The 26,888-nt window shown below is 44.2% G+C and overlaps 3 protein-coding genes across 10 annotated transcripts in view; 2 read left to right on the forward strand and 1 right to left on the reverse strand.

Annotated features, from left to right (window-relative positions):
• The window catches only part of CILK1 (ciliogenesis associated kinase 1), an 18,003-nt gene extending 5,133 nt beyond the window's left edge, over positions 1-12,870 (forward strand). For 2 of the 7 annotated variants that reach the window (XR_014944895.1, XR_014944896.1), the window contains exons 4-14: positions 603-724; positions 1,651-1,730; positions 2,926-3,058; positions 3,270-3,441; positions 3,904-4,071; positions 4,715-5,017; positions 6,011-6,201; positions 6,839-6,979; positions 7,787-7,912; positions 8,614-8,727; positions 9,423-12,870. Coding sequence is in view for 4 of the 7 variants with exons in the window: in XM_015859237.2 (XP_015714723.1) it covers positions 603-724; positions 1,651-1,730; positions 2,926-3,058; positions 3,270-3,441; positions 3,904-4,071; positions 4,715-5,017; positions 6,011-6,201; positions 6,839-6,990; positions 7,787-7,912; positions 8,614-8,727; positions 9,423-9,577 (1,716 nt within the window). In the remaining 3 variants the exon portion in view is untranslated. Of the gene's footprint in view, positions 1-602; positions 725-1,650; positions 1,731-2,925; positions 3,059-3,269; positions 3,442-3,903; positions 4,072-4,714; positions 5,018-6,010; positions 6,202-6,838; positions 6,991-7,786; positions 7,913-8,613; positions 8,728-9,422 lie in introns of all 7 variants that reach the window. The other 5 variants (XM_015859237.2, XM_015859238.2, XM_015859239.2 and 2 more) reach the window with 3 other exon arrangements.
• Positions 12,871-14,156: 1,286 nt separating this feature from the next.
• On the reverse strand, positions 14,157-16,549 carry LOC107312109 (uncharacterized). The gene is made up of 6 exons (XM_085542615.1): positions 16,173-16,549; positions 15,872-15,991; positions 15,223-15,346; positions 14,809-14,895; positions 14,618-14,722; positions 14,157-14,305 (listed from the first exon to the last, which is right to left on the reverse strand). Exons 1-6 carry the CDS (start codon positions 16,224-16,226, stop codon positions 14,157-14,159), a joined length of 639 nt encoding a protein of 212 aa, XP_085398741.1. The 5' UTR covers positions 16,227-16,549.
• Positions 16,550-20,459: 3,910 nt separating this feature from the next.
• On the forward strand, positions 20,460-26,006 carry LOC107312127 (glutathione S-transferase 3). Of its 2 annotated transcripts, none has more exons than XM_015859264.2 (7): positions 20,460-20,768; positions 20,849-20,956; positions 22,361-22,412; positions 23,222-23,354; positions 23,708-23,849; positions 24,413-24,544; positions 25,270-26,006. In XM_015859264.2, exons 1-7 carry the CDS (start codon positions 20,748-20,750, stop codon positions 25,411-25,413), a joined length of 732 nt encoding a protein of 243 aa, XP_015714750.2. In that variant the 5' UTR covers positions 20,460-20,747; the 3' UTR covers positions 25,414-26,006. The 2 variants fall into 2 exon arrangements, with proteins under 2 accessions (XP_015714750.2, XP_015714751.2); XM_015859265.3 differs by having other exon boundaries at positions 20,460-20,535.
• Positions 26,007-26,888: the final 882 nt, after the last annotated feature.

Genomic DNA, 26,888 nt, shown 5'->3' on the forward strand with positions numbered 1-26,888 from the left:
TTTGTTTATGCAGCTGATTTTTGTCTGGGTAATTGGTTTGGAGACAGTTATGTAGCATGACATTCTGACTCTAGCAAAGCATGAAGGATATGTTTTTAAGGTCTCCCTTAATTTCTGGGCTTTGCAGACTGTTGCAAACATACCTGGGTCACTCTTCTTGCAGTGTGATCCGTTTTCTTCTAGTACAACTGTGTTGCTACTGCAAGAATGAGTGAACAGAAACTCTAGAAAGGAGAGAGGATGAAGAACCAACAACGATTTCCAGGGTTATACTTAGTTCTGAGTCTGACCTGGCTGTCATCAGTGCAAGTGCTGCAAATTCTGTCAGTAGGAAGCTACATATAGAGAAAATATCATTGTTTTGGTACCTGCTGTGCTGCCAGGCAGCTTATCTATGGGGGACCAGCCGTGCATTATGCTGATTGAGATGTGTATACAATTCAGGTAACAATATTTGAAAATCTGGTCTTTAGTCTCTTAGCTGTCTGATTATTTAAAATGATAAGTTTTTGGAGCCAAGTCTCTTGCATCAGTGAAATCATCTTTTTGTTTTTGCTTGAGTAAGACCCTTGTAAAATCCTGTTTGTGTTTTCTGTTTCCAGTCTTTGAAGAAGCTAAACCATGCCAACGTAGTAAAGCTGAAAGAAGTTATCAGGGAAAATGATCATCTCTATTTTGTGTTTGAGTACATGAAGGAAAATCTTTATCAGTTAATGAAAGAAAGGTATGTAAGAGCATCACCCACTCCTAATCACTTGTGTAATGTGCTCATCCAGCTTACTTTTAACACTTCTGCTGTTTTTCAGAGGAATTGGAATTTTGCTTATATTCAGATCACCATGGCTTAAGTCTGTGTGATACAGCAGGAGCTCTGTCTGTCCCCTTTGAGCATTTCTCAGACAGTTTTAGGAGAGTGTCCAGTGTCTCTTCTCAGATTAGCCTGGTAGATAAAATGGATACTCTTGAAAATTAGGAACTGTGGACTTTTAATGTCTCTCAGGCTGAAGAGGCATTGAACTTCTGATTTCTAGATAAGTACTCCAACTGGCAATGATTTTCTATTAGAGGCAGTTACTTCCTACCCTTCTGATTTGGCTTTCTCAAATAAGTAAATAATAAGTGATTGAAATAGTAACTGTGAATGGCCTAATTGTAGATTGCTTTCACAACTTTCACTAAATTGTGCATATAGGTGCAGATGCTGATCTTTAATTGAATGAAATAACCAAGCTTAAGAAAATAATTCTAGTGCCTAACATCCAGACCAGTGATCTCTACGCATTATCACAGAAATTCATAGAAATGCTGAATATAGTCTACCTCCTTATGACAACCAAAAAAAAAAAGGCAGATGTCTGGAAGTATGTCGTGCATCATGTTCTCTTCAGTTTAGCTGGCTCTCAGACTGGTCAGACATCTCATTCAAAAGATTCAATTGGTCAGGATAATTTTCTTACATCTTAGTTTGAGGTACTATTTCTGTGTTAAGGGACCGTAGAGGAATCTTCTTTCTGTTGTAATTTCAAAAACTAAGGAAGTCTGAGAAGTTGGCTGTAGGAGCAGATAAAGGTGGTAGCAGATAAAGGTATTAGGTTGTAAACCTAATAATTAGCATTTATTTTCTCTTTTTTTTTCCTTTTTGTCCTATAGAAACAAACTGTTTCCTGAAGCTACAGTTAGGAATATTATGTATCAGATCCTGCAAGGGCTTGCGTTTATCCATAAACATGGTAAGCTATGTTTTAGCTGTAAATACTTTGAGTTAGAGTGGGGTGATCTCTGTGCTTTTGTTTGTTTCAGTGAGTACAAATACATTACTAAGGGAGTGATCAGAAGAGTGCTCTCTTACTGCTCTCTTCAAATACCTGAAAGGTGTTTGCAGTGAGAGTGGGGTTGATCTCTTTTCACTGGTGACAGGACAAGGGGAAATGTCCTCAAGTTGCACTAGGGTAAGCTTAGGCTGGATATTAGGAAACACTTCTTTATGGAAAGGATTATTAAGCACTGCAATAGGCTGCCCAGGGAAGTGGTTGAGTCACCATCCCTCGATGTGTTTAAGAGCCGTTTGGATGTGGTGCTCAGGGACATGAGTTAGCTGAGGGTTGTTAGTTGGGGTAGTATGATTAGGCTATGGTTGGACTCAATGATCTGTAAGGTCTTTTCCAACCTGAGCTATTCTATGATTCTGCAGGTAACACTAAACTAGAACTTTGGGTTACAGAAAATAGAGGGCAGGTATCCATATTTTATAGCTGCCTGATGTTGCATTTTGGAGGTTTGCTTAGTTTCTTTTCTGTATATTTCCACATTCTGTAATGGGCAGCTAGCCATCTTCTATAAGTTGTCTGATGCTAATGGCCATACTCCTGGTAGATTTAGATGTCACATGAGATTGACAATAAAGGATATCTTACTCTGTTTATTATTTGCTGAATGCAGAGAGCTCTAGAAAAAGAAAAAAAAACATACTGAGATCCACTGCCTGACAGGATGATATCAGTGCCTGCAGACTATTAAGAAGTTCTCATATGGGGGAAAAAACAGTTTACAAGTACAAAAGTTACCTGCTATTTCAATTTCTATTGTTTAAAAAAGCTTTGAAGTAGGAAGTTTTGATCATTTCCTTGCACACTTTCTATCAGAATAAAGCTAACATTAAAATAGTATTTGTATTTTTTTTAAAGGAAGAGTCACCTGAAAGGGAGTTGCCTGAGTGCTCAGAATTGTTATAAAATAGTTGATTAGTTCTTCATAGACTGTTGAACAATCATTATACTGAGTGGCTTTCTTGGGCATTGAAACCATTCAGCTCTGTGTGGTGCTACTCAAGCTTCAGCAGTAAGAATTAAAACAATGTAGGTGGAAGTAAAGGTAACAGCTGAGTGTGCCATTGCAATGCACATCAATATTTCATTTGAATTTTAGGATTCTTTCACAGAGATTTGAAACCTGAAAACCTCCTTTGTATGGGACCAGAACTTGTGAAAATAGCAGACTTTGGCTTAGCCAGAGAAATCCGATCTAGACCTCCCTACACTGATTATGTATCCACAAGATGGTAAGTGCAAGTATTTCTTGATGTTGTGGGAATCTGCAGGTCTTAAAACGAAGCTCGTAAATAAGCATCTGTAACACTTAGGCAGAATATAATACCTCTCCTGGTTCATCCTTTTTGTGAAACTTGTATTTATGCTGAAAAAAGCTTCAATAAACTGGATTTGAATTGTGTTGATGATTACAATTTGTTTCTCTCTATTCTTCTCTCACAGGTACAGGGCTCCTGAAGTCCTTCTTAGATCCACCAGCTATAGCTCTCCAATAGATATTTGGGCTGTTGGTTGCATAATGGCAGAAGTTTACACACTGAGGCCTCTCTTCCCAGGCGCCAGTGAAATTGATACAATATTCAAAATTTGCCAAGTTTTGGGGACACCAAAGAAGGTAGGTGTAGTAACATTTCACTCTGCAATAATGATCTGCAAGACATAGAATTTTACCTGACTTTACGCTTACTACATAAGCATGATGTAGTTATACTGTAAAAATTGATTTGTAGAGGAGAAATAGACTCCTCAATAGCAAACTAAGTCATTGGACTGTGATTTATCTTGACATTGAAATTTCATTGTTTCTTTCATTTCATGCTATACTTCAAGAGGATAAAAAAAGCATAGCCAGCTCCTATGTCCTGTTCACATTTGTGCATGACATGATCAAATATAAAGCCCTTACTTCCCACTAGAGCTTTGAGGTGAAAATTCTTAGTGAAACCTTCAAAATGTTTTAGCTGGCCACTGAATGGTTGCAGTCTGTAACTGATCAGAGAATATATGCTAGTGCTTTTAGGCACTATGATATTTTACACTTGGATTTTCTTTGTGTTTGGAAATTTTGTTTTCTCAGAATGACTGGCCTGAAGGCTACCAGCTTTCATCCTCCATGAATTTTCGCTGGCCTCAGTGTGTACCTAACAACTTAAAAACCCTCATACCTAATGCTAGCAGTGAGGCAGTGCAACTGATGAGAGACATGCTGCAGTGGGACCCCAAAAAGCGGCCAACAGCGAGCCAGGTTTGATTTTGTTTTCTTTCTTGTTTCTGCATATGACTCTTGTTTCCACTGCAAGTCACTGTGTATAGACAGGTATTCAACAGTTGCTCAAGAATGCAGTTCTTGGAAGGGGAAAGAGCAGAAGCCAAGAACAATTCCCAAGGCAAAGAGAAGTTATTAATCTGTTGCATGCAGCATCGGTTTCTTGAGGTGTGTCCTCAATGATCAAATGCGTGATTGCTGTGTATGTACACCTACATGAAGTATAACACAGTCACAGTCAATTATAAAGGCAGGATGTGCTGAAGGCTGTGGTGCTGTACTTTCATTGCTGTTGATATGTGTGACAGAATCACAGAGCGGCTGAGGTTGGGAGGGGCCTCTCAGTCCATCTGCTCCAACCTTCCTGCTCAGCAGGGCCACCCAGAGCAGGCTGCACAGACCATGTCCATACAGTTTTTGAGTATCTCCAAGGATGGAGACTCCTCCAAAGCTTCTGTGTACCAGTGCTTAGTCATTCTCAAAGTATTTCCTGGTGTTCAGATAGGAGCACCTGTTGTTTTCTACTCCCAGAAAACTGAAATAAAATTTGTGCTGTCCCATAGAGTAAGTTTAAAAACTGTAGATTCCTAAGCTGTCTCCTAACATCTTCATTATGTTTTAGGCGCTTCGATATCCGTACTTCCAGGTTGGACATGCTTTAGGCCTTCAAGAGCTGACGAGACAAAAGGAACTCCATGATAAATCATCTCTGCATATTAAGCCTGTTCCTCCAGCACAACCTCCTTCAAAATCCCATGCCCGCATTTCTTCACGGTCGTTTCAGCAAAGCCAAACTTCTGAACATTTGGTCTATCCATGTAAGAAAGACAACTCTGGGACTGATCACAGTAAATATTTACAGGAGGACAAATCAAACCAGGTTCATCTGCCTGCAATTCACAATAAGGTTCCACAACAGGTAAAGGTTCGTCTAGCATACAGATTTTCTTTAGTTATGTTTAGTTTTTTACTTGTTCTCTTGCATAAGATTCTTATATTGTGCTAAAAGTATAGGAAATGGGGAAAAAACAGCAGCAATTGATATCTATCATAAACTGGAAGTTAGTATGTTGAAATCTAAACCTGATTGCTATAAAACAAGCAAGTTGATTTCTCATTTCAGAGCATTTATGTTTCCCTTTGTGGAGTAGCATATTTGAAGGATGATTTTATCTGACTGAAATGATGTACAGGAGTCGGAGTACTAATGGGTTTGATTCCATAGAAAAAAGTACTGAACTAAATGGTATTGAATTGAGATGGTGAGGTGTTACTTTAGACCATTTGAGTCTTCCAGATTACGTGACCAGGACAGCTAGTCTGTTCAAGCTTCTGTACTTGCCATGGAAGACAACAGGTTCCTTTTCAGAACAAGAACGTGCCACTTCTTCTGATTAAAGAAGGCTGGTTAGGTGACTAAAGAAGTGTAAATGCTTCTTGCAAGCAATTAGTTTTTACTTAAGTCTGTCTGTACTGGCCATGTACTGATTTGCACTAAGTTCAATTGCCACAAGTAAAATATATTTTATAAATGTCTAGGTACGGGCTTGTGAAAACATGAAGGTAATTGTGGTTTGGTACTCCCAAGATGGATCAAGAAATAATACTCAAGAGTGAGCTAGTTTTTCTGAAGCTGTGCAGTGAGAGATAAGTAGAATTGGAAATGGGACCTGAAAAATCTATTCTTCTGTCAGTGTAAGATATTATGGTGTAGGATAAAAAGGAGAAGATAAGTAGTGATGTCTATAGGCTACACACTGTGTTCTTAGCAAGCTTAATGAAGGCTAGATTTCTGCTACAGCTCTGCTACCAGTCCTGTCCTTTAAGACAGGAAAAAAGACGCTTTAGTCTTCTCACCTGGTTCATGTTGTAAATGTCTGGGGTTTTGTTTTGTTTTGTTTTCCAATCATTGTAATAGAAAGCATCTACTGGGACTGAGAACATAAATGGTGAACTTAAACCAAAAGCCAGGCGAAGGTGGGGACATCTTGCTAGGCCAGTGAAGAATTCTGAAGAGTGGGATGACTTGGAAGACCTTGATTTCAGCTCTTCTGTCACGAGGGTGGACTTGAAAAACAAAAAGAGGCAGAATGATGAAACTATTTGTAGGTAAGTTGGGTTTTGTTATATTTGAACTTATTTCCTTATATTTCAATCATTTTTTATTTTTCTCTCTCTCTTTTTTTTTTCTCCATAATGTTGCTCTTTATGCTTTCTATGGATCTAGAAACATTCATGCCAGTCAAGAATGTGCAGTTTTCCTATCTATTACTTTGTCATGGCTTCTTGTTGAGTGCTGACCTTTCAGTTGCAGCATCTTCTTTCATGAGCAGTGCATGTCTCTAAGCAATTCCTTGCTTCTTTTTCCCTGCTGAAAATAATGCTTAATCAGGTTAATCTTTTAATATGTGTTTTCTTTTTGCCCTGTGAACTGTTTCAGTGTATTCCACACGTTTTGCATTACCCTAAGCTGCATTTTCCATGGATTAAAGGCAGTCGAGAAAAACTTAAGTGAGATATAGAAACTGATTAAACCATTTATAAGGGAGCTACAAGCACAGGTCAGGTTTTCAGGAGCACTCATATGGCATCAGGCTGAATATATTCCCTGTTGTCTGTGTGTTTATGCTGTAGCGAACACAGTGAGGAAATGATTCCTGGAGATGAGATGGAGGAGAGAAGGTCAACTGTTGGATAAACATATACTATAAGTATTGGACTAAGCGTAGCAATTTTTGGGTTATAGATTTGAAAGCATTCTGGACCTGAAGCCCTTGGATGCAGTTGGCTCTGGCAGCAGTGCACCATCCCATGCTCTCTTCCCACGGCAGGATACTCCCACACTGCATGTTTCTGCAGCAAAGCAGCACTACCTGAGACATTCTAGGTATCTACCTGGTTAGTAAAAAAAATACTAATTCCTTTTTCCTCTTGTGATTCCAACAATAGTATGAAATAGTCACAGATACATTATTCTTCATCCTTTGAGCCTGTGGAGTTGGGGCTACTGCTTAAAGAAAAGAGAGGAGGACCACTCTTGCTTTTGCAGGTGGCTATAATGCAGACTACATTCTAGCAGTCTAGCAACCGAGATGGATGCAGTTTATGTGAAGGGGATGCTGGCATTTTTTCCTCCAGCCAGATGCTCTTCAGTATTTCAAAGTGTATTCAAAAATGTGTAATAATGTGCCAGGATATTCCCTGTTTCCCTAAGAAGAATAAGGCTGATCTTGTAGACTCGGAATAATAGTGCCCTGAACTTGCCTCGTGGATATGTAATACCACAAACAACAGAAGCTAGCTGATAATGGGAATATGCTTTGCCGTAGCTTAGGATTTTATAGAATCCAAAACCTGTCTCTGTGGAGGAGATGAATGCCAGAATAGCAACCTCCACTTATACTGAGACTAGCACTGAAGTCGGGTGGCCTCAATGGTAAGGATTCTGCCCTTGGCGTAAACAGCCATTGACGCTAATGGGACTCTTTACACAAGTATAATTTCAGGAGGTGGGCTTGTGGCCTCTCATAGAATATGAGAGGATGGGAAGTAACCCAGAGGCATGGTAGGGTGAAAAGGTTTTGGTTGAGTTCACTGAACTTAATAGTTACTTCAAAATTGTGCATCAGATGGGATGTGTGCAAGTCTGTGTAATGAGATTTTCAGCGTGTAATTGTTACTTTTTTTGCGATAGGAGTAAACACAAGAAATAACGTGGTCTCCACTTCAAGCAAGGAAGTTCCATCTAATCCCTGGCCCAGTTCTGGTTTGCCTGGAAAAGCTTCAGTTTTAGGAGGAAGTATTAACAGGATAAATTCAGGTAAGATGGCCCCACAGTTCCACATAGCTGTGTTTTGGGGTCCCCCATTTCTACTACATTGCCATCTCCAAAGATCATGCTAGTGTGCCTGTTCCTTTTATTAAGCCTGGTAATGAGCTGCATGGCTGAATGTAAATAGCTAAACTACATGAGAACCTTTATATACACAGCCAGGCTCCTTCCTGGCTCCTCTACCACTTTTTGATTTGATTTGATTTGATTTTTCTTGTTAGCTTCATAGGAAGTCATTAGGTTTTCCCCTTCTCATTGCCATCATTTCCCACAGTGTGTTTTCCACTGCTCTGCTGCTCTGTAGTGTTACAGGAATGTGTGCTCTCAGTCTGTCCATGCTGACTTCTTTAGCGTACGGCTGTATTATGACTAGATGATTTTATTTAAAACTGTTTTCTTTCAAAAGGGACAAAGGTTATCCAAAAGGTCAGTCAAAGCTGTTCTCTCTTATGGTAGAGACAAGTTTGGTAGTGAGTTGCCAGGTTTGGTACATGAGTCTATTCCAGTTTATTGGAATAAACAGAGGCATACAGAGGATCCATGGACTTCAGGTATCTTTGGAAAAGTTCTTGTTTCTATCAGTCCCTGATCAGCTTTCATCTCAAGTGCGGCCCATCACTTTGCACCTTTGTTACCTGTGCAGGAGATGTACTGCACTGACCACAGCTGTTCCTTGCATTTTCTTTCAGGTCCTATAGGATCAAATGGTCTAACTGGTGGTTATATCCCTTCATTTATGAAGAAGGAAGCAGGCTGTGCTGGGCAGAGAGTTCAGTTAGCACCAATTGCAGATCCATCTTCAAGTAAGTGTGGTACCATCATCATCTTGGTCCCTTGCTCGTTACTTTGGTTATTCTGTGTATATGCAGCATTATGTTATAGATCCGTGCTTTATTTGTAGTTATTTGAGTGACTGGAACTACTGCTCGGAGCCTTGCAGAACTTTGTATATAAAAGAGTTAGTTTTATTTAGTTTATGAACTATGTGTTTTAACCACAGCTGTTAACCAATAAGGACATTGGAATGGAACATAGAGTCTGATGCGAGACCTGGCACAGAATTCACACTTACCAATCCATGGTGTAGGTGATCACAGAATAACAGAATGACCCGGGTTGGAAGGGACCTCAAGGATCATGTAGTTCCAACCCCCCTGCCTGGCAGGGCCACCAAACATACACATTTACTAGATCAGGTTGCCCAGGGCCCCGTCCAACCTGGCCTTGAACACCTCCAAGGACGGGGCATCCACAACCTCCCTGGGCAGCCTGTTGCAGGGCCTCACGACTCTAAGGTGCACTCTAGGTGCTTCTTGTTTTAAGATTTTAAGGGTTTTAAGGTTTGGATCACACATGTTGCTTCACATCAACAAATCCTATTAAAAAAGGATGCTTGTTTCCCGAAGAAGTGAAGATCTACATCTGCATCCAGTTGTCTTTCAGCATGGACAGCCACTTGATTAACCTTAACCTCTTGGAGTCTCCTTTCCTCCCTTAGATTATGCTCCTCTGACGTCAGCGAAACCCCATCTTGGACGGCCACCATTCAATTCACCTTCTAAAAGCACCCCCGGGGTAACGCAGCTCCCACCCCCAGCTCAGCCGATCCATGGCCGCATTGACTGGTCTGCGAAGTACCGAGCTCAGCGGTGACACCTGCAGTGCTCTCCCAGCAGCGCCTATTTCCCAAATGGTGACAGACACGTGACAGTTTTCTACTGTTCTATAGACTTGTAAATTTAAGAGAAGCAAATCTTCTACGGTCGAGACCTTTCTGAAGGTCACTTTGCTTTTGTTTTTTAACTTTCATTTGTATTAATTTCAGTGCGATCTTGTACCTTTTTTTTTTTTTGTATGAACTTTTGTTATATAATTGGGTCCAATTATTTTCATAGATCTGATACCTTTTGTATATATGGCTTTAAAGATCTTGGCATTTTGATACGATACGTTTTTATAACAAACTTTTTTAAACTGTAACTTTTCCTTCATTGGATTCAACATTTTTTATAAAAACGAGTTTTTAGGAAAAAAAAAGCAAAGTGGTGCAATATTGTGTTGGAAGAGAAGAGTGAGGAAAGGGGCATTCGTTACGATGTTTTCTAAAGCTTATGTGCTAAGTGAGATTGTTCAATTGTGGCGATGCCGCGTCTTGATGCCACAGTGCTGCTGTTGTGCACTCGTTTGCTTTGGACACCAAAGGAATGAGTGAGCAACAGCCTAACGTCTCCTCTGCAGCCACTGAGAGACTGCTGGAAGTCCCAAGTCAGTGGGAAGCTTTTCTTTCTTGTATTTATTATTTGAATTTCACAAGGCTCTTGTTGGTCCACTGTCCAGCTTTCCTTTCTTTTGCTTTTACCAAAGCTGGGTAATCTTGTTTTGTAAAGGATAATCAGTAGATTGGTTTCCTGACACTGCTTGTTTGTCCTGCTTCAAAGTTACCTCTTGGTGTTGTTCTCTATGAAATAGAATGTGGACCTACCTCTCTTAAATTTCCTTAAGTGTTTCCTAATGGCTAATAGGGAGAAACACCGGGTTCTGTTTTTGCTGTTGTCGGGAACAGAAGATCCAAATGCATATGTAAGGCGGTATTGAGAATTACAAAGCTAAAAGTATTAGCGAGATGCCAGCAGCAGAGTTTAAGGAAACAGTATCTATGCATTTGACTTAATTTTTTTAACTGTATTAATGACTCTGGGGGGGGGGGAAAGTAAATTTGGAGCAATTGGATATGTTCAAGCTTCAATTCTTCTTCATTTCAGTATGTCTTCACTTGTGATGTGAAGAGTACATCAGTTGCTGTAAATTAGGCCCTCAGACTCTACTGGGTGAGAATGAGGCCTTACGTGAGACTGCTAAAAACAATTCAGTTTGAAGGAGAAAATGAATGAGTGGGTTCTAGGAAAGGAAGGTCGTTTCTGCACTGGAAAGCAGCACCAGAGTTCAGCTATCAGCAAATGCTTCATTTTGGTCATAGTGTTTGGCTATTCCTTCACCTCCTTCCACAGAAGATGAGTCCTGTAGGTGAGATGGTTACAGTGCTGTGGGAGAACGTCTTTTATAGCTGCATTTTTGGATGAGCACCTTCAAAGCTGAAACGTGCTGTGAAAACACATCATCCCACAGAACTGTACAGAAATGCTCAGCTTTGGGGAAACCTCATCTAAACTCATTTTATGAATGGATCGGGCTGGTCTGGAGTTGATGAGGTGTCTAAAGGGATCGGAGCAGCTGTGGTTCTTGGCATCTGGCTGCTTAGAAGGAGAGAAGTGTGCCAGTGATGTCCTCAGTGGGGGATCTGCATGCCCCGTGAGGGGCACCTGCTGTGGGATGGAGGCTGGTAACACACCCCGGCCTTCTCAGTTCGTTCCATGAGGACACACGGGACTCAGGAAACACCTCCCCATAGTAAGCTGCTGGCTCAGTGCTATGGGGAACCTGGAGGGGCTCTGGTCACTGTTGGCTTTTACTGACTGAATCCACAAGGCAAAAAGGACCAGAAGTGTCTATGCATTAAGAAAGCATGTGCCTAAGACTTGCCATGTCCAGCTACGCCAGGCATTTGTTAAGAACAAGTGCTAACAGCAAACTATACGCAACTGCTTCCATAGCAGCAATATTAATGCATAGCAATGACCATTCCAATTCTAAGCCACATGCTGATGTTGTGTTTGGGTAAGTGGAAAGGGAAATATGTATATTTGTGTTAGAAACTGGAAAGGTGGTTGTTTCTGTTGGTGGAAATAAATATCTGTATTTATATCTAGATAGCATTTAATTTATTTTATTTTTTGCTGAATAATCGATTTAAGAGGAAATAGCCTGAACCTATCCTAAGCATCCCTAGACCTATATAGGCAGTTTATGTAGTCTGTTCCATACATACAGTTCCAATGAAAGGAGACAAGTCATGAGAGCACGCTGCTGAGGCTTGGGCTCATCCTACCTACCCACATGTGCCTGAGCTTCTTGCAAAGCAGGGAGGAGTGAGAATCACATCTCGAGATGTGCAGCTGACCTGAGGACTTTCCTGGAGATGCCCAGACCTCTCTCTGTTAATGATGGGGACCGCTCCAAGTGCTTAAAGTGATACAGGATGAATACAGACTCGGCCTGTGTATATCTGAACCTCCATCAGCCCAGCCCTGTTTTCTTGCTTGTGGTGTTCAGTCTTGGCCAGTCCAGCAAAAGTGTTAGAAAATGTAGGGTTTTCTTTGTTTTTTGTTTGCCACAACTCCTCCTATCCTGAATAAAAGCCTATATTCTGTGGGGAAAAAAAGCTAATAATTTTGACATTCAGAATGACTTCTGCTACTTTTAGCTTAACAAGGTGGGAGAACTGCAAAATGGTGGTATATGGGCAGCACTCTTGTAGCCTTTACTCAAGGAAAGGATGTTGAGGATGTTCTTTTTCAGTAAGGATTATCCTGACTGAGTGACATGCATTGAGTGCAGCCTGTTGGTTACACTGAGAGCTGGACAAGCAGCATATCAGAATATATCGTATGTAGCCTCCTACTTTGTGTTGTAACATTTAGCAGCATTGTTATGCAAAGCGTTGTTGGAATTGTGCTGTTTGCTTCTTCTCAGCCTTAAGCATAAGGTGTAGTAATGACTGCTGGGAATAAAGGAATGTGCCAGCGGCCTCATTCACCTCTGCCATCCAGATCTTCCTAAGTCTTCTGTCAGTGCCATAATATTAGCCACAATGCCACGTGTCCTGTGGTGATTCTGTATCTGGGTAGGGCTGTTGGTGCACATGGGATATTTCATCAGGGAAAACGGTTTTGAACTTACACGAAGAGCATGGAATTGCTAAAGTCAGATTATAAAGAAATAACGGTTCTCGTTTATTCAGTGTTTTTTTGTTCAAAAACGTTATAAATGTTTGTGTTATTCCTTCTCTGTCAAGTCTCCTGCCCAGAATAAAGTTACTGTCAAAGAAATACTGACTGATGTGAGTCCTTACATTGTGCATGGAACAGCCTACCCAGGGCAGTGGGCACAGCCCTGAGCTGCTGGAGTATGAGGAATGTTTGGACAGCGCTACAGACACTGGGTTTGGATTTGGGGTGTTCCTGAGTGGAGCCAGAATCACAGAATGACCCGGGTTGGAAGGGACCTCAAGGATCATGTAGTTCCAACCCCCCTGCCTGGCAGGGCCACCAAACATACACGTTTACTAGATCAGGTTGCCCAGGGCCCCCTGTCCAACCTGGCCTTGAACACCTCCAAGGACGGGGCATCCACAACCTCCCTGGGCAGCCTGTATATAATCAGGCGATGGTGTTACGCCGTCATGTTTTTTACATGTCCAGAAGGAGCTCATCCACATCCTCATCATTGACATCGGTTTCTCCTTCCAGTTCTTCTTCTGTGAGCTCCAACAAAAGCTCGTCAAGGTCGTCGTCCTCAGTGATGGCTGCTTCCCCCGCCCCTGTGCAGCTCAGCTGCTGCTCTTCTGCTGCTTGTGGGGAATGTGATGTAGTGTTTGATTCCTCCAGCTGTGCCGCAGGGTCTGCGTGGCTTCCCTGGAGCAGTTCCGGACTTGTGGGAAGGAAGAGAACAATCTACGTGACATTTCTGAGATGTGCTTTCAGCTCTGAGCTCTGTAGTTGACGCTCCCGCCCCTCACACCCACATAGGGATGGTGATTTGATTAACCTGCAGCTGCCTTTGGAGTTAAGGAAACCAGCAGGTGCCTTTTTCATGGTGCGGATTTATCTGTTCAGGTAGAGCAGTTTGAGTCTGGCAAACAGGGGCTGGGCCTTGTAGCAGAAACACATTGCCACCCTCACTGCTTTGACTGTAAACATGTTAAGAAATCATCCTCTGCAAAATCCTGCTTGCTGGCTCAGGTACTTTTCCCGACAAGGAACTCAGCAGAGGTTTTGGCAAAGCAGTTTCAATTATCTCAGATGACCTCTTCCTTAGTTGCATTACGCCATGACACAGCTCAAACACCCCATTTTCCCCCAGTGTGAAAGAACTTCTGTCTGATGGAAAAAGGGCATTAATGAAGAACAAGCTGTGGTCATCACCTGCTTGGAAGCTTTATGACTTCAACGCTGACCAAGGTGTATTCGGGTGGGACTGAAGCAAGAATCTCCTAGGAAGAAACAAGACAGAGTATGAAGCACGGGTCAGAGTTTCCACAAGTACCTTGTGAGACATCTGCTGCCTTCCAGGGAAACAGAAGAGCTGTAGAACACTTGGAATTTCTGCCTTTTCATCAAGGGTAATGTAAACCTTCCACATCCACTACTGATTTTGCCACTGCTCTTACCATGGGTAGTTTTTTAGCAGCTTTTCGTTTCTGTCTCCGCGTTGGGGGGAAGGTGGTTTTCCAATCGATGGGCCTCACGGAGACCCTGCGCCCACCTACAGTAAAAGGAAGAGAGAGCTGGTACTGTCTTGCTGTGCCTCAAGAGAGATCCACGTTCTCTTATCAATCCCACCACCCTTCCACAAAGTTAAATACATCTGGCCAGTGGAATTACATTGCCCTGTCCGGGATTCTCAGCCACGTTTTGCAAACAGTCATCTCTGTCTACCAACAAAGCATAAAAAGGAACAAAGAAACCCAATAGCTGCACTCAGGAATAATCCAGGGCAAGGGAAAGTCTGATACAGAGCAATGCAAAGTGGCAGCACTGCTTTTCTGAGGCACCGTAACGAGCTCCTCGTGCTCACCCTTCACTCTTTTCTTGCAGGGCAATTCCCCCTCTTTTTCCTTCTCCTCCTCCGACCGTTTGCGTTTCTGTCCAGCCGGGCCATGGGAGGAAGCTGGGATGTCAACTGCAGAGAAGAGTCCCAGGAAAGAACAGTCAGATCTCAGTAGAAAAACACTGCATCAAACCCAGGAGCCTGTTGAGTATCTGTACCTCTCTCTGGTGCCTTGTCAGCCTCTGCCTGGTTCCCCAGACTTGCTGCAAGGCCGCTCTTTGGAGGAAGGCCACTTGTGTCAGCTTCTGGCAGAAAGGAAACAAGAAATGATTGACAAACGTCTCTTTGGAGGCAGGTCTCAGCACAGTCAACCACAAGCTTCACGTTTTCAAGCACTGTTTGTTACATTTGCCTTCCGCTGCCCATATGCTGTGCAGTCAGCACAGACCTGCAGTACATCTTCCTCACTCCAGAAAAAGCCCAGCGCTGCTCTGACAGCCAAAGCACAGACTGATATTTCACTATCACGACTCTCCCCCACCTCCCCAATGAATGGTGACGTGCATCCCGCACCCGCTCTGAACTGACATTCAGAATTGAGCCCTTCATGCTTCACGCCATCGGACACTCACTGTGGCTCAGCGGTGCGGTCGGTCCATTCCCACCGCGTTCCTTCAGGTGACGAAAGGCGCAGTGTGGTTTCTGGCAGCCTCCGGGCTGGTTCTCCCAGAAGCAGGGAATCAAACTGCGCTGCTTCTGGAGAGAGAAGGAAAGGAAGGGTCATGGAAACAAGCACATCAGGTCTGCAGGGAGATGCCGCACTCCAACAGCCATCAGAAACCATCGTGTGGAGCCTTAGCTCTGTACCCTCATTTCTTGCCCCTCCTTTCACTACTCCAAGCAGCCAGAACAAACTGCTCTGAAGACATCCAGGACAGAGAAGGCCTGATAGGGCACAACCGAGCCCTGCTGGCAGGAGGGCAGTGCCGCTCTCTCCTACCACCCAGCTCCAGCAGCTTTAGGAGGCTGAGCAATGCGAGCTTTTGCATCTGGGGAGAAAATGCCTTTGGCAGCTAATGCAAACATCTCCCGCTGTGATATACCTAAGGCACTGAATTCTCTGCCTTCTTTACCTCCTCCCAGTCCCCTCTAGAAACAGAAACCACTAAGATTTTCACAGCAAACGTATCCAGCCTGCAGAAGTGCATTCAGCCCAACCACAGCCATGAAAAGTGGTGTTGTAGACTAAGCCGGAGAGCACATCTTTAGGCAAACACTCACATCAATCCTCATGTGTCGGAACTTGCAGTTTCTGCTCGAGCAGCTGCCCTTCATCCACAGTCTGCAGACTTGTTCACTCCCCAGAGCTGCTTCGCAATGGCGGAAGGGACAGCTGTCTCCCTGCAAGCACAAGGAAACCACAGGAAAATAAGAGCACGGCCTGAAACGTGTCCATGCCGTTAGCCCAGGCTGTTAGCAGCGCTATGAGGGTAACATCACCTGCAGGTCTCCCCTGCTCCACCCCTTTCTCTTCAACATGAGGAAATGGAAGAAAACCCAGGCGGAAGAAAGTCAACTGTACCTTAGTGCAGGTGGAGTAGAAGTAGAAGTAGCAGTCGCCTCTTTGCTGAGACATGGCGAAATTCTTAGAGCCCGTCTGGGTTTTCTCCAGAGGAATTCCCTGCTCTTGCAAAGAGACGGTTGTGCTCGGACTGCTTGGATCCCCAAAGTGTCCTCTCGGACCGGAATCCTACAGGAAGTGCCTACAAGGGAAGAATCATGAGGAATAAGCATTTTCCCAGCTTTCTTTTTATGCAGTTTGGGCTCTTGAGCAGGGCAATGCCTTGGAAGCAGCTGGTTGCAAGAACTGTGCCAGCTCTGGATCCAACGTGTGTCTAAGTGCCACGACTTCCCCAGCAAGTGCTGTGCTCCATCCCATCAGCACTTATACACCTTGCAGCACACATTCTCTGTTCCTGCCATGAGAAGGACTCCATCATCTACCCTTGATGCAGCTGCAGTGGATGCACTGCTACCACTCACACGTTTGAGAAACCTCCAGTTCTGGCTTACCCGGGCACAGCTGCAGTTCTCCTCCCTTACAGCTAACAAACCAGCACAATGGCTGGGCAACACCGTCAGCGAGAGCGGGCAGCACCAGCAGCCACCACCACCGTCACTGCCAGCCGGGATGAGGGCTGACACAGCGTGTCCACACTCTGCGCAGCACTCACGGCTCTGGCACTCACTGGTGGCAGCCGCTGCCCCAGGCAACGCTTGTGAGCTCACTGTGCTTGTGATGTCACTGCACAGCCCACGGCCCAGCTCAGCACCTGGATCTCACCAGGACTTCAGGGGGTTCTGTTAAAAATGGGCGGCTGGATCCTGGGGTCAATAAAGCACAGGTTGCACTCCATGAAGTCTGTGCTCTCCTTCCCTTCTAATGTCTGAAACGAAGGCTGGGGCCCAGCAGCAGTTTTGCAGGGCTGTAGCAGCAATGCTCAGTCACGGCTTGAAGCAGAGACTGAGCACCTGATGGGATGGCAGGGCCAACCCAGGGCAGCTCAGGCGCATGCAAACCCTTCCCAGACGTCGTTGATGGGTTGGCAGTGCAGGCTTGGGTGTCTGACTGGAGATCCCTGCCTGCCTGATCCCTTCCAATGGTCAGCAGCTTTTTTCCTTCCTTTCTGTGCCCACAGCTGCTGCACCGGGGCTTATCCTCACCTGCTGCAGCCCACGACTTTGATACCCCATTATTATTGCTGTGCTTTCCATTGCACTCTAGGATCACACAGGGCAGTAATGGCAGTTCATCATCCTCACCAAAACATGGGACACAATCTCACAAAGAATCAATTTCCCCTGGAAACAGCCACTTGGAAGGGCCTCCATTGAGCTGGGAGCTCCTCCCCAGCCCAGCTGTTCTGCTCAGACTCCTTCCAGCAGCCGCCCAGCACCAAACCCAGCTCACCTTATTGGCCTGGTCAGTCCGGGCTGTGCCCAGCTCACACACACGCCGCAGCAGTGCTTGCAGTGGGCTCCCAAAGAATGATCCCTAACAACGAACGCTCACAGCTCAGTCTCTGTGCGCAGCACGCTCACCAGAGCACCAGCTCTGCTCTCCAGGTGGGGGCCAAACCCTCCTACCCCAGCAATGACAGTGACCTCACACAGACCCACATCACTGCTGCTCTTTCATCATAAACACAGGCAGCCAACGCCTCCTAGTTCCATTCTAAGAGACCAACACGGGGGTCACCCAGTGGGGTTATCTGAAGTAAAGTAACAGAGAATTGAGGTGTCTCTTGTCACAACACTGGGAATGGGGGCCAAACCTTCAGGCCATGTTTCTTGCAGTTAAGATTTCTCAGAGGGAGGTTTGCATTCACAGAGAAGCCCATGAGCTCCTCCGCACGATGCTCGGAGCGGAGCTGTCTCATGATTCATCAGTGCTCCATTCCATAACTAAGTACATCTCAGATGAAATAATACTGTTTCACGGTCACTTCTTCCTTTCTGTGAGACACGCATTAAAGGTGTCTTTTTTAAGTTGTCGTGCACCGAATCTACAGCATGCTAGCAATATAGCTAGGTATAATGACATCACATAGAATGGAGTGTTTGCAAGTCTTAAGGCTGTTAATCATGGGTAAGATGTGATATTCCCACTGCAATTATGCTTTTAGGGCAGGTTTAAGTGCCTTCCACTTTGTGTAACGTGGAGTCTGTAGGATGACAATAACGACTGTGGAATCACACTCATCTTTGAGCTCTAACTCACATCCATGTCAGGAGCCTTCCCAAAGATCAGCCCCTGGTTTGCCTGCCCTGCCAGGCCCAGCTCAGTGCAGGACAGCAGATGGAATTCTGCTGTCCCTGTGCTCAGATTCCACAGCCTAAGATCAGCTGCAGCTGAGATCTCACAGAGCACTCTGAGGTTTCTCTGCAGCAGGTTTCTGCTGCTGTTACACTGCACGGAATAGCTGGGACCCCCCCAAGCACCGATAACTCCATTGTGCTCAGGAAGTGCCGATGTGCTGAAGTCAAACTGTGATAAAATGTTTGCTCATTAAGACCGGGATGTGGTAGCACTGTGGTGGAGTGCTTGTTCATTAGGACCGGGATGTGATGGTGGAATATGGAGGCCACAAGGGTTGCAGAACACTCTAATTTTATGGGTAGATTGTGTACTCTGCATAGTTACAGGCAAAGCGCGCCCCGATGGATACAAAGTTTCACGGAAGGACCAACCAAGGAACGACACACCAAGTCGCACGATCACGACCGACCAATTAAAGGACAATACACTCAGGATGGACCTTACAAAAGAAGTTGCAAGGGACGGGAAGGTGCGGCAGTTGGAGGAACGATAATCCCCCTGTCGCCCAGCGCTGAATTGCCTTTTTGTTTTACCCGCTACAATTAATAAAAGTTTCTAATTGGAACATTATTGGCTCATTGCTTATAAATTGATGACAAAACTGTGCCACGCGGGTCTCACACAGATCGAATGCAGGCTGCAGATCTGCTGGCAGCCCTCAGGAGCTCCCCTGCCCTAATCTTGCTCTTGCACTCCTTCCCTTTGTGCTCTTGTGGCCTTTAATAACACCATGACACCTGACAGCCTCCTCCTGACTGTAAGCTGTCATTTTATGCAGCCGTTTGGCTGATCTCTTCCTTTTACCACCCAAACTGAAGATGTTTCCCTGCAGTGAATGAGCGATGAGGTTCTTTTAGCCTCTCCTTGGACAACTTCCTTTATTGTTTTTTCAGAGCATCAGGGACTCTGAGAGCCCGGAGTGTCAAGTCTCCTGCCCGGAATAAAGTTACTGTCAAAGAAATACTGACTGATGTGAGTCCTTACGTTGTGCTCTTGTCAGCCCTTTCAAAGAGTTTACTCCCCTCCTGGGAGTAAGTTCCCTTCAGGAATTGAAAGGCTGCAATGAGGTCACCCCACAACCTTCTCTTCTCTGGGCTTAACAGAAGTTGGACTTGATGGTCTTTGTGGGTGCCTTCCTACTCGGGGTATTCTCTGATGCCATGAGAGAAATGTGAGATCAAGGTATGAGCCATGCATGCAGAAGCACGACAGTTCTGCCTTGTGGTGTGTGAGTAAGGGAAGGAGGGAGTTTAGGGATATAGGGGGCAGCACTGGGAGAGGCAGTTTGCAGAGCAAGCTGTTCCCTGCGCTGGTGACCGGGTAGGGGAAAAAACAAGGGACAAAATGGCTGAGAAACACGGCCGATACAAAACAATGGCAGACTGCCCCATGCAGTGCCTCACTTGGATGTGTCTGCAGTCTTGGAAGCTTGACTACCCTACGTTCTCCTACAAATGGACCTTGAGCTTGTTTGGAGGTTCTAGCAGGGGAGCGCAGCTACCGTATACCCTTGACCGATGAACGGTACCGTCTCTATCGGGGAAGGTCGTCCTCTTCGACCGAGCGCGCAGCTTCGGGAGGGACGCACATGGAGCGGTGAGGGAGGAAGGGGACACCCGCCTAGCCAGCCAGATCAGCCGAATCAACCCTGGCGATCAATGGGGTGACAGATGTCGCAGCCAGATCGCCCTCACATCCAGCGTTAGAAGCCTCCCCATACAGTATATAAGGCTCAATATATTAATGTCTTTAAGGCTATGGTGACGCGAGATGGGTCTGAAAGCTCTAGTAAATGTCTGGCAGATGCATCTCTCATCGCTGTTCCATGTCTAACTGCCTTTGCTCTAAAATACGCGTCGCCCGTTAACGTTCTTTCTCGCTCCGCTTTCCTCCCAGCAGGCCTTGTGCATTATGCAAAGCAGCGCCTTCCCACAGGCGGGCAGCTGCCTTGTGGGGCGGTACTGGGGCTGCTCGGAGGCGGGTCGTCTCGTTGTCTGTGCGACATTGAGCGTCCCGCAGCCGGAGCTCAGACGTGCGCTCCGGACCCGCCGGCTCCTGTGCAGCGGTACGTGCGACCCCCGGCACTGCGAGGTTCCGTGTGCGGGGCGTCGTTCGGGAGCGTGTGGAAGCCGGGAAGCGGCTTCCCGTAGTCGTAGCCGTGTGCTTGTGGTGCTCTGACACAGGGATGGCCAGGCTTGAAAAGCCTGTGAGAGCCCTAACTCAGTGCTGAAACTCCGAGTTCCCAACCTTACCGTGTGGTTCTATGATTTGTCTGAAATGAACCCAACTTTCTGTCCCGTGGGTGACTTGTGAGCCTGTATTCCAAGAGCCATCCATCCTTTGAATCGTTTCTTAACAGATTTCTTATATGTTTTTAGGTAAAGGAAGACTTGAAAGCCATGGCTGCAAAACCCATCCTCTACTACTTTGATGGAAGAGGCAAGATGGAGTCGATTCGTTGGCTGCTGGCTGCTGCCGGGGTCGAGGTTTGTTCCACCTTCATAACATTATTCTGTGGGTTTTAAGCTTGTCTGTGGGTCGTTAATCAAAAAAGCACCCCTAGCTGCCATAGGATGGCTGTTCATTTGGATTTAGTGCAATCAGTTTAGGTGTGCAAAAGTTTTAAGTTCCATCTCTTCTTAAGCATGACGCTATAGAATCATAGAATACCAAGGTTGGAAAAGACCTAAAAGATCATCCAAGAAATCTATCATCCAAAACCATGCTTAGTGGAAGAATAATTAATTATTAAGTCTTCTGTTCCTTACCCAGCACTGTTGAGCTGAATGATATATTTGTTCTTGGCATAACTAATACAATCTGTGCCAAGGCAAACAGAAATGAATTTGCTTTGTCTGGTCTTTATCCTTTCGGCTGGATGCTCATTCCAGGATTTTTGTGTTTTCCTTCCATCCTTTTCAGTAAGCTGCAGCATGGCACTTACATTGTCCTGTTTGGTCTTCGGTAAGGCTTTTGATGCTGTCCCCCACAACATTCTCATGGAGAAATTGGCTGCCCATGGTTTGAATGGGTGTATGCTCCACTGGGTGAAACACTGGCTGGATCTCCGGGCCCAAAGGGTTGTGGTCAATGGAGTTAAATCCAGTTGGTGGCTGGTCATGAGTGGTGTCCCCCAGGGCTCAGTGCTGGGGCTGCTTCTATTTAACATCCTTATTAACCATCTTGATGAAGGGATTGAGTGCACCCTCAGTAAGTTTTCAGACAACACGAAGTTGGGAGGGAGTGTTCATCTGCTGGAGGGTAGGAAGGGACTACAGAGGGATCTGGATGGACTGGGTTGATGGGCCAAGGCAAACTGTATGAGTTTCAATAGGGCCAAATGTTGGGTTCTGCATTTTGGTCACAATAACCCCAGTAACACAAGTACTGTGTTATTTTGGGCACCTCAGTACAGAAAGGACATGGAGGTGCTGGAGCAGGTCCAAAGAAGGGCAACAAGGCTTGTGAAGAGCTTGGAAAATATGCCCTATGAGGACAGACTTAAGGAACTGGAGCTGTTTAGTCTGGGGAAAAGGAGGCTGAGGGGAGACCTTATTGCTCTCTTCCAGTATCTGAAAGGTGCTTACAGCGAGAGCAGGGTTGGTCTCTTCTCACTGGTGACAGTGAGTTAGGGTAGTATGGTCAGGTTGTGGTTGGACTTGATGATCTTTAAGGTCTTTTCCAACCTGTGCGATTCTATGATTCTAAGAGATTTTTTCAGTGCTTCTGCCCCTGAATTTTTTCTTCTTTAGGGCCATGTCTGGAGTGTAGGGCCCAGAGTGTGTATTGTGTGTTTTCTCTTCTTTGTTAAGCCCTACCCTACTCTAGTGTGCTCTAGAGATGTGTAAAGATGCCCATTTATTTTTCTTCCCCATTTTTTTTTTTTCCAGTTTGAAGAGGTGTTTTTGGAAACACGAGAGCAATATGAGAAGCTCCTGCAAAGTGAGTGCATATGAGACCTCAAGAGAAAGTGTGAGCAGGTTCTGCTTGGTCCCAGAGAAGAAGGCTGAAGACTGTGTGGACTGACTTCCACATGGAAGGGAGGGAATTAGGGCAGAGCTTTGAGCAACTGCAAAGAATGAATGTTTTCCACATGTGGGCAGACACAACTGAAAACTGAATGTCCTTCCAGCTCTCAGAGTTTCACAGTCCTCTGGGCTGTTTTGTTTGTGTGTGCTGCTGCCAAAACTTTGTTGGCAAAAATTCACCTTAGGTGAATGTGCAGTTTCTGGCTGGCCTGACTGTTTTCTGAGTCTTCAGCATAACAGCAGTTGTTTGTCAGTTAGCCATAAAATATAGTAGGCTCTGAGTTTGTGTAAATCTTTCTTTAAAACAGCTTTGCCAGGATTCTTGGGTTCTCATTCCCAAGGAGAGCAGCACTGTGAAGTTAATCCCATGGGAATGTTGTCCAACAGCCCTATTCCAGGCTTCAGCAACTTGCACGTGCTTATCCTAAAGGTTCATGGAGTGCCCCGCTTTAGCTTAAGATACAGGTTATAAGGAGGACATTTTATAATCTAACATTTTCTTAATCTGTGTTCTAAGTAGGAGGAAAAGCAAGGTTGATAACCCACAATTATTCCATTCTTCACTTTAATTAGTCTTAATTTACTGTTTGCATGGAAATATGCCAGTTTAATAAAAAGACTCCCTAGAGCAAACTCAACAGAAAAGTGACACTTTTATGAAGACAGGAAGAAATCTGACGTAGACGGATTAATACAGTAACATGTGGCTTTCTCTTTCTTTAGGTGGAGTCCTCATGTTCCAGCAAGTGCCCCTGGTGGAGATTGATGGGATGAAGATGGTGCAGACCAGAGCCATCCTCAACTACATAGCAGGGAAATACAATCTCTACGGGAAGGACCTGAAGGAGAGAGCCCTGTACTGTACCAGTACTATTCTTCTTGAATGTATTATAGTAGCTTAGATACATGTAGGATTAACTGTATTCACATACTCAGAGAACCACCTTTGCTTTGGTGATGTGTAATTTGCAGTGAGACTGACAGGCCACAGTTAAATGCAACCCCACTAATTTGTTCTAATTAGTTTACATAAAAATACTTGATATGTAGGCCCATTGTCTGGTAAAATATTAATGTAACTTGACAGAGGTATTCAAGAGGTGACTAAATACTGTACTACTTCTGCATATGGAAATTCAGCTTTAACACAGTACAGATCTGTGCTTGTGGAAGCACCAACCCATTTAAGTTTTGTTGTTTGCTTTTAAGGATTGACATGTATGTTGGGGGAACAGATGACCTTATGGGCTTCTTGTTGAGCTTCCCATTCTTATCTGCTGAGGATAAGGTGAAACAATGTGCCTTTGTGGTTCAAAAGGCTACAAGCAGGTACTTCCCAGCGTATGAAAAGGTGAGAATTTCTTCCTCCTATGTTTCATTTTTATTTTTAACTACAGTAACAAACATTTATTCCTACAGTTTATAAAGTACAGTTTCAAAGATGCTTTTAAGTTTCCCCAGGCAGATGTAGGAGGAGCACTTCCAGGCAATGAAGTTTTCTAATCTAAATGGCCTGATGCATAGGCCATGTGATCTCAGTGTTTATCTATCCTGCTGATCTCTATTTTCTCACTGAAGCTGTAACAGAGTTATATATATGTGTGTGTGTAAAGATTTCTTACTCAGTAAATTCCAGTATGATACAGTGTGTGACGTTACCTGAGGCAGTAGGAAGGAAGGATGGATAAGAGAAACCCTGGGGTTCCAGACTGCTGCTGTGAGGATTGCTCACAGATAATTGATCAGTGATTGCAGGCACTGAACTAACATCTCCCACTCTGGGAGTATCCCTAGAGCCATGGGAGAGAAAGGTGTATAGAGCAGAAGTGTTACCAAAGGTGTACCAGAGCATTTTGAAAAGATAACTCCATCTGCTTATCCACATTGGAACATTCGTATTTCTGACACCTCTAGGTTTTGAAAGACCATGGCCAGGACTTTCTTGTTGGCAACCGTCTCAGCTGGGCAGATATTCATCTTCTTGAAGCCATTTTAATGCTAGAAGAGAAGAAGTCAGACGCTCTCTCAGGATTTCCTCTGTTACAGGTGACTTACATTAACAATGTAGTTTATAGCTGGAGAGATGGTAGAAAAACATTTCAAAGTCTGTTTTGTGTAGGCAGTTCTGTAAGGCAAAGAGTGTCTGTCACTCCTCTTTTAATGTAGGCTCGCTCTGCTTGCTTTAGGACAAACATCCCCATAGGATTCATCTACAGAATGTATTACTGTTTAGAGTAATTCCTGTAAAGCCTGAGGAAAACCACTGTCCTTTTTGTTTGGTTGCTTTTTTTCCCCATCTTCTCACCATCTCTATGATGCCAGAAGCAGAACATATTTTCTAGATTGAAAGATATAAGTGCATATCTGAAACCACAAATAACTGTTTCCAGATCATCTCAATACAAGGTGGAGGGCTGTTTAATCACTATTTAAAGTGAGGCTGGGATAAGAGAAAGTAAATTTATGCATAACTATGATGATACATCTATTGTCTTGCATCTGTAAACTACTTTTTAAAGGATGTTAATGACTTCATTAGGAAGACTGATATGAATATAGGCAGAGGTCTTATTGGTATTTCCTGTACTGATGGGGCAGTACTGGGCATGTATTGTTAGCAGTATTCCCAGCAGCAGCTGATACTGTTTGCTTAATGATTTCTGTCAGTGCTCCCCTCTTCAGTCAAATCCTCTGCTTACAAACGACTGTAACTGTTTTTTCTCGTGTTACTTTGCTTTTTAAATGCAATCTTCTTACTGTTTCCCTTTTAGGCATTTAAAAAAAGGATAAGCAGCATCCCCACAATCAAGAAGTTCCTAGCACCCGGAAGCAAGAGAAAACCTATTTCTGATGATAAATACGTGGAGACTGTGAGGAGGGTTCTCCGTATGTATTATGATGTAAAGCCAAATTAACGTGCTTGTCTAAAACTGCTCTTGGTTGAAGAGAGCAACCAGATGGCACAATTAAACTGTGCAGGGAAGGTGACGAGACATTTGAAAGTAGTTGTAATGAGCAGTGCCTTGAATTCTCTCATACAAAATACAGCATACAAGTATTTTGCTTACTAACACTGTACCACTAACCCATTCTTGATTGGTAATGGTAATTGTCACCAATTGAAGTGGCATCAGTTGTGCTGTTTTCCAGTAGTCTCACCAAAGGAGGGGAAAGCAAAAGAGAAAGAAGTGTGAGTTGCTGACTGACAGCTCCAGCATCTTGCACTAGATCTGAGGATCCACAGCAGGTTTCTCAACGATTAGTTCTGATTGAAGTCCTTACTGATTTTAGATTCACTTTAGGAAATGAAACAGCTTTTAAAGAATGTAGGATGGAGGTGTTCCTCTTGCCAGATACATCAGATGTTGATGTGTGAAATACCAGTGCTGTGCCTTTATAACTAAGCTGCATTTTTATTACTGAATCAGGAAATAAAATGACTGCCAAATGTCATGAGTGTATAACTGACCTATCTAGAAGACCTAATCAAATAAACTCATTATCCTTACATGTGCTTGTTGTCATGTTTGTCTCATGAATGAAGGTTGGAACTTGTCTTTGAGGATATATTCTTTATGCTTGATTTGAGGGAGATCCTTATCAACCTGAAATGAAAATCCTTATCATGATCCTTATCAACCTGCTCATGAAAAAAACATTTCTTTCACATTTATGAACCAAAGGATGGAGATGGTAGGGGGTAAACCATCACAGAAACCTGGTATAGTTCCTACCTCAGCCCTAATAACTCTCAAACTCAAAATGTTAGTTAGGTCTCTTCTTCCCTCTGTTATTTTTAACCTTGTAGTTTCAGCAGATGGAATCTATAGTTTCAGCAAATGTATTTAATCATTTAAGTAAATGACTGGTTGGAAGGGCTGCTTAATAAGATGCTATCTTAGGCTTTCATAGCTTGTATAGTTCTGTATTAATTATATAGTTTAAAAGATTTCTGCCCCATCTCCAGTGTCACTTTTTACTTCCTGAGCTGGCTGTATGTTGAGAAATGGGTTGCTTCTTGACCTTGTAATGCAGCAAATATGCTTGAGTAATACTTGGTGAATGAATTGCCCACTAGGGAGCTCATCCGTCTCACAGCCTCAGAGCCACTGACATTCTCAGCACTATGAAAGCCAAAAGAATAGTAAATGTAGGCAAAATATGTCCCCTGCAAGGGTTCTGCTGTCTTTACCATGCACCCTATTCAGAGTGAATAGTTCAGGCTGTGACAGGAAGATCAAGGGGCTGCAAGCACCACAGCTGGCACATCAGCATATGCTTTGACATGGAATGAAGGAGCTTGTCTCTTGGCTGATTTCCAAAATGGACATGTAGGTTCCTGGACCTGGTGGTAGCCCTGGAGTTAATGCCACTGAGCATCAGGCATTGA

The sequence above is a fragment of the Coturnix japonica genome, chromosome 3 (genome assembly GCF_054131305.1).
Source record: "Coturnix japonica strain WE chromosome 3, WE-NBRP24, whole genome shotgun sequence".
Classification (NCBI taxonomy): domain Eukaryota; kingdom Metazoa; phylum Chordata; class Aves; order Galliformes; family Phasianidae; genus Coturnix; species Coturnix japonica.